The sequence below is a fragment of the Octodon degus genome, unplaced genomic scaffold (genome assembly GCF_000260255.1).
Source record: "Octodon degus isolate 3935 unplaced genomic scaffold, OctDeg1.0 scaffold00268, whole genome shotgun sequence".
NCBI classification, from domain to species: domain Eukaryota; kingdom Metazoa; phylum Chordata; class Mammalia; order Rodentia; family Octodontidae; genus Octodon; species Octodon degus.
In genome coordinates, this window is record NW_004524844.1 from 440,523 (window position 1) to 447,691 (window position 7,169).

Consider the following 7,169-nt stretch of genomic DNA (forward strand, 5'->3'; position numbering starts at 1 on the left):
GCCCGCCCGTCTGGCTGTCGGCCTCACACAGGCGGACAGACAGATGCCTCGCACGCTTTTATCTGGGTTAAACCGAGCCTGGACCCGCAGGAGGAGGAGCGGATGCGCCTGCATCTGCGCCGCGGGGTGGCCCTGTGTCCCTGGCTCTGCCGTCGCCTCGTTGGAGCGCTGGGTGCAGGGTCTACGTGGACCGTGTCCCCTCCGCCAGCGTCCCGGCAGCTGTGCGGGCAGAGCCCACCTTGTGGACACCAGGAAGGGGAGGGGGGCGCGCAACGGACACTTGGCAGCCACAGGGGGTTCCCGGGGCTGAGCCCTCCCCTGCCACTCAGCAGGCGGGCCAGCCGGGCCGCCCATGTCCGCGTCAGGGCCTCTGTGTCCCTGGCTGTTAACTGGGTGCCCCGACAGCTTCTCAGGCGCTCCCTTCGAGGCCTATGGGAGACAGGAGGGCGCTTGGCGCAGTGTAAGGGCTGGGGGCGCGATCGTCGGGCCATGATCCCTTCCCCTCTCTGGTCCTCTGGGTGGGGGGAACTGGGGAGGCGCCGCGGAGACTACTCAGAGGACCTGAGGCCTCCCCAGAGCTGAGGCACAGGAGCCCCCGGCCCCACCCCCGCCCCTTCAACGCCCCCAGCCGTCCTGCGGCAGCGGCTGGCACGGGGCCCGCCAGGCTGGCTTCGTCTGAAGCACCTGCAGTCTCGGGGCACAGGGGGGCTGCTGGGGGCCGTCCGGTGCTGTTGCCTGCCCCTGCCCCGCCCCCAGCCTCGGCTCTTACTTGCCCACACCCTCTGCTCCATGCCCAGCACCTACCGAGTCCCTGAGTCCCCCCGCGGGGCCCCTTCTGTGCCAGGCCTAGCGGGGTGGGCGGTGACAATGGCATGGGAGGCAGAGCCTGGGGGAACCGAGGGAGGCTTCTCCTCTCACTCGTGGGGTGGGGAGAAGATGGGAGGCCGGGCCCTGCACCCAGGGACCTGGGTGGCTGGATGGCGGTGCCTGGATCGGGTCCTAACCCTCTCCGCACCGCTGCCTGCCAGTCCTTTGCTCGGTCTCCACCTATGGCTGCCTTTCTGGACCCAAACAAAGGCCCACCTTTCCAAGCGGGCTGGGTCCCCCATTAGCTGGCCAGGCCCCCTCTGGCAAGAATGTCCTTTCTCCCGGCCTCAGTCGTGCCTTCTGCACAATGGGTGCGAAGCCTTTGGCAGTGGAGAGGACTGGGTGGGAGCAGGAGAGTCTGTCTGTCGGTACCATCTGCGTCTGTCTGTCCTCGCTGGTCCTGTGCAGGGTGATGGTGGCAGCCACTAGGACCCGTGGGGTTCCCTCCCGACTAAGCCTCTCCTGTCCTCTTTCGCAGCCCCCCAGCGTCCACGCGGAGTATGAACATTGAGGATGGCGCGTGCCCGCGGCTGCCCGTGCCCCTCGCTGCCGCCCGGTAGGATGTCCTGGCCCCACGGGGCACTGCTCTTCCTGTGGCTCTTCTCCCCACCCCTGGGGGCCGGCGGGGGCGGCGTGGCCGTCGCAGCAGCCGCAGGAGGAGGTTCCCCGCCGGCCACCTCCTGCCCCTCCGCCTGCTCCTGCAGCAACCAGGCCAGCCGGGTCATCTGCACGCGGAGAGAGCTGGCTGAGGTCCCCGCCGGCATCCCGGTCAACACGCGCTACCTGAACCTGCAGGAGAACGGCATTCAGGTGAGTGGGCGCGGCGGCGAGGGGGCGGGGCCGGGGCGGGGCTGGGGTGAGGGCGGCCCCCCAGGCCCCTCTGCTGCGGCTGGCTCCAGTTGTCCTGGGTGTCTCCGAACCTCCGTTTCTTGGCCTACAAGATGGGGACAGGTTGGAGGGCTGGGTACCGGGCTGCGGCGTGGGGCTGAGACGACAGGGCTGGACGCTGTCGCACGTGGTTTGTGGTGCCCTGAGAGTTCTTAGTCTCGGGTTCCGGTGAGGGGCGTGGGTGGGCGGCGGCCAGAGGTTAGGTGTGGCCTTTGCGTCTGATCAATCAGGAGTGCGATGGAGCTGGGGGGGACCTGTGGGTGCACTGTGCTGGCCTTGTGTCGGGGTTGGGGGTGGGAGGGACTCGGCCTCTCTCCCGCATGCCGGGAGATGGGGCACCCTGGACCCCAGCAGCGTTTCACAGCGTCCATGGCCACCAGCAGCCTGTGGCACCTGCCCCAGCTTCCCAAGTCAGCCCTGTCCTTGCAGATCTCCCAGCCCAGATTAGACACGGCCCCAGAAAGGCATTGAGAAAGGCCCTGTCCCCACACAGGCCTTCCAGTGGCCTCCCTGACCTGGTTCTAGCTGGAAAGTCCAGCGCCTCAGAATACAGAGGGGTGGGGGCACAGCTCCTTTCTGGGCAGCCTGGTTTGAGAACAGGTGAACTGAAGTGAGGCTGCGGAAGCCCAAGGAAGGGTCCCTGGCCATGCCCCTGCCCTGCTGCCTCCTCTGCCTCTGTCCCTGCGTCCTGTTGTATCTCCCACTCTTGTCCCTGAGAACCCCACAGTGTGCACATATCCACCACTGCCCACCTGCTCGGCCCCATCTTGCACGGTCCCTTCTGGAGGGGTCAGTGTGTGAGGGACAAATGCAGAGCACAGGTAGAGAGAGAGGGAGGCCTGGAGCCTGGGCAGGGTGCGGCCCCGTAGCAGAGCCTGTACCACCTGCCCAGGGGCCCAGCAGACAGTCCAGTGCCACGCACCGGCTCAGCGCCGCCATGGACACAGTTCACCGCTAAGCCACTCGCCGGCCAGCGGCACCTGAGTGTAGGTCTGGCAGGCAGCATCCACCCAAGCAGACGTCGTTCAGGGTGAGCACACAGGAAGGGACATACACCTGAGGTCCAGCAGCCGGGAGGCTGAGGCAGGAGCACCGCTGCAAGTTTGAGGCCAGCCTGGGCTACACAGGGAGACCCTGTCTCAACCCCTCACCGAATAAAAGTAATGCTGTTTAATTATCCAAATGCAAAAGGAGAAAAAAAGAGAAAACCCAGCCCAGTCCCTCCACCTAGATATAAACAATGATTGCTTACATACATTTTGTTTTAATATTCTGGCTCTTTCCTGTGCTTATGTAAATATATTTTTAATTATTTATTACACAATGAATACAAATTAATTTAGGAAAACTAGAAACTACACCTAAGTACAAACACACAGACAAAATCCAGCTACAGGTTTCCAGCCACAGGCAACCCAAGCACTCCCACCCGGGCCCAGACTGGCAGGAGCACTGTTCTTCTTGTTCTTCTTCTTTTTTTTTTTTTAAGACAGTCTGGTTGTGTAACCCAGGCTGGCCTTGAACTCTTGGCGATGCTCCTGCCTCAGCCTCCTGAGTGCTGGGATACAGGACATGTGCAAGCTCACACCAGTTTGTTTGCTTCTTTTTTAAAAAGAAAAATGAATCACCTTCTTTTACACTGTCCCAGCCTGGGTTTGGGCACTTAGTAGCCTAACCGTGAATACCTTTCACCCCAGCCTCAAATAGTCATCTCTGCTGTCTTTCATATGGTGGCATAGTTTGCCTGGATATGGGCATTCTGAGTTTAACTTACTAAGGACAAGATACCCTTCCATGGGAATACTATGCAGCCATGAAAATGGCACCAGAGAAGAACAGTTAGTCCCTTTGCTGTTCCAAGGTGGTGTTGGTTGTTGTTATTTTTTGGTACTAGGGATTGAACTCAGGGTCTTCCCACTGAACTACATTCCCAGCCCTTTTTATTTATTTTTGTTCTGAGACAAGGTCTCACTAAATTGCTAACGTATCCAGGATGTGGTCAAACTGGCAACCCTCTTACCTCAGCCTTTCAGAGTGCTTGAGTTGTAGGCACTTAGCACCACATCCAACTGGAGACAGTCTGTCCTCCCAGCACTGGGATTCTGTCCCTGGGATGGATTCCTGAAAGCAGACTTGCTGGGTCAAGAGAAGAAGGGAGAGGTACTGCCCTGGGAGTCCTGTGTGTGCCACGCTCCCAGGCTACGCCCCTGCACCCCCTCAATCACCCACACGCACCCCTAGGCCTGGCACCTGAACATCCCTGAATGCTGGGGCTCCAGGAGCTGCCCTTGTGGCTCGGTTACCTCTCATCACCAGACTCCCCAATACTTTGTGGGACAGGGACTTCAAACCATCCCTGGCCAAGCCTGTCATCCCATCACTCAGGAGGCTGAGGCAGGAGGTTCACCATGAGTTCAAGGCCAGCCTGGGCAACATGGTGAGAGCCTGGCTTAAAAAAAAAACAAAAACAAAAACAAAAAAACTACTCCCAGCCCTGTATGCAGCACACAGTAGGTACTCGGTGACGCCATCAGGGAAAGGGAGGCGCTCAGAATGAGGCCGGCCTGGCAGAGGCCCAGGACCTGGGGACAGGATCCCCACAGCACCTGCCCTGGTTCCCGCGTGCCCTGTACCCCTGGGCACCACACGGCAGCCAGGAGCACGGGGTGTGAGCCTGGCTCTCGGGAAGCCTGGGATGGCGCTGGCCTCTGTCCAGGTTGTTGTTGTCCATCCCAGGTAAATGAGCTGGAGCAAAGGCGGGAACGCAGGGGTCCCCGGTTTGGACGGAGGCATTTGTCACTTTGGATGCTGGTCATAGCTCTGGCACTCAAAGCCAGAGGACTTCTTTTAAAAAAAAATCATCAATAGGGCCCAGGAGATAGCTCAGCGGTCTAAGTGCTTGCCTGGCAAGTGCAAGGATGCGGGTTCAATCACTGTTACTGCATGCCGTGCCAGCCCCACGCTCAGCCTGCCACTAAACAGCATGGTAGCACATGCCTATAATCCCAGTGCTGGGGAGGCTGAGACAGGAGGATCACTAGGAGTCCACGCTGTGTAGCAAGACCCTGGACCAGATAGATGATAGATGATAGATAGATAGATAGATAGATAGATAGATAGATAGATAGATAGATGATAGATAGATAGATAATAAATCTTGTTTAAAAATCATCAACAGGCTTGGCATGATGCCTCACACCTGTCATACCAGCACTCTGGAGGCTGAGGCAGGAGAGGATCATCAGCTTGAACCCAACCTGGGCAACTTAGTGAGCTAGTGAGGCCCTGGCTCAAAATTAAAAAATAAAAAAGGGCCATGGGGGTGGGGTGGAGGTGTGACTTAGTAGAAAGACCCAGCATTTGAGGCCCAGTGCCACTCCAGGCCCTGCTTATTGGGGAAACAGGCAGGGCCGCTGCAATCCTGGAACTTTTTTATTTTTCATTTTGGCAGAACCGGGGATTGAACTCATGTCCTTCCATTTGCCAGCCAAGCGCTTATTCTACTGAGCCACCTCCCCAGCCCAATCCTGGAATTTTATGTGGGGCCTTTTTAGGCGAGGCAGACCCACGGGCTCCTCAGCAGCGCGGCCAGGCAGGCAGGGCGGCCTAAAGTCTCCTCTGGAGTCCGGGAAGCCCTACCCCCGGCCCACACCCTCCTCCTTGCCCCCGCCCCCCAGCCACCCAGAGGCCTTTGCAGTGAGGCTGCTTGCTTTGTGTGCGCGGATTTCAATGAGTCCGAGAGAGCGAGAGAGCCCTATGGCGAGAGAGCCCTATGGAGAGCGCTGTCTGCCTCGTGGCTCTTTTGCTGCCTGCGTTTGGGCCCCTCTGTCCCACCCCAACCCAAGCCTGGCCCTCAGATGGGCAGCAATTAATTTAGCAAAGTGCCATGCCCCCCCACCCCCACCCCGCTTTTAGCAGCCTGCAACCCCACAAGGGCGGTCAGGTGAGGTCAGATGACAGGGAAGTGCGGTTACAGCCCAAGAGGCAGGGCAGCCCCCAAGACCTGCAGGGCCAGGGCAGAGCGAGGCCTCATCCCTCACCGGGAGATTAAGGCAGGCTGTTCTGTAACACTGCAGGACCCCAGAGAGAGAGGCTTCAAAGCGTGCCAGCTGTTGCCCCCCATTTATTTCTAAAAACTTAATATTTTTTTGAGACACAGCCGGGCATGGTGGCCCATGCCTGTAATCAGAGCAATTGAAAGTCAGAGGCAGGAGGATTGGTGTGAGTTCAAGGCCAGCCTAGGCTATGCAGTGAGCTTAAGGCCAGCTTGAACTGCGTAAGAAGACCCTGTCTCAAAAAGACCAATATATATATTTTTTTCTTTTCTTTCTTTCTTTCTTTTTTTTTTTTTTTTACACAGAGTCTTGCTGTGTAGTCCAGACTAGCCTTGAACTCACAGCGATCCTCCTGCCTCAACCACCTAAGTGCTGGAAATACAGGTGTGCACCACCACTCCCAGCCTGTTAATTTTTTTTAATGTTTTCTTTAAAAAAATTTTTTTGATGTTTTCTTTATTCCCCACATTGTCAGCTCTGAAAGAGCACCTTTAATTCTTTTTTGTAATCAGGAAATTAAAAACATAGTAAGTTCAAAAGAGGCCCCCTTAGGATTTGCACAAGGCCCGGGAAGGACAAAGAAGCCATGCTGTGGCCACTTGCCCTGAGTGGGGCCGGAATCCCATCCCGTCCCACCTCCAGCTGCCCTGGTCCCACAGGAGGGTCGGCGCTCTGGTGATTTGTCTGAGGCTACCCAGCAAGCTGGGCTCCTCGGGGCTGAGACGAGGGCCCCAGGGGACAGGCCAGCACTGCTGGAAGTGGCTTTGTGGTTGCCACACAAACGCAGGTTCCTCCAGCAGGGCCCCGCCCCCAGGACCCTTTCAGGAAGAAAGAGTAGGCGGTGAGGTCAGGGCCTCCTGAGGTCAGGCTGGCAGGAGAGTGGGGAGAGTGGGGACAGCGGGGACAGACTCTACCAGGACTGGGGAGAACCAGGCTTCAGGGGGAGGCACTCAGCCCTTTGCTGCCCAGTCCAGCTGCCGTGATTTGTGACCAGCTCCCTGTGGCCTCTCTCCTCTCCTTCACCTCTGCTTCCTGTCCTCTGCCACCAGCCCTGAGCTCCCGTCACCTCTCAGCCTCAGTGTCCACCCTTGTCAAGCGAGACCCTGAGGCCTCATTGGTTTCTCCTTCATCTTGTCATCACAATGCATAACACAGTCAGAAAGGCACAGGCGACATAAAAGTCCAGCTCCAAAGTTCATCACAGAGAAGGGGCTGGGGAGATGGCTCAGTAGGGTAAGTGCTTACCTGGCAAGCGCAACGGCCTGAGTTCAATCCCCGGTTCTGCCAAAAAAAAAAAAAACAAACAAAAAAAAAAAAAAAAAAAAAAATAATTTTTAAAAAGATTGCTCTTGGGGCTGG

At 57.9% G+C, this 7,169-nt stretch overlaps 1 protein-coding gene across 1 annotated transcript in view; it reads left to right on the forward strand.

Moving 5' to 3' along the window:
* Positions 1-1,345: 1,345 nt before the first annotated feature.
* The window catches only part of Lrrc4b (leucine rich repeat containing 4B), an 18,339-nt gene continuing 12,515 nt past the window's right edge, over positions 1,346-7,169 (forward strand). Inside the window, exon 1 of the mRNA XM_023706692.1 lies at positions 1,346-1,677. Coding sequence (XP_023562460.1) covers positions 1,381-1,677 — 297 coding nt within the window. The 5' untranslated portion in view covers positions 1,346-1,380. The remainder of the gene's footprint in view (positions 1,678-7,169) is intronic.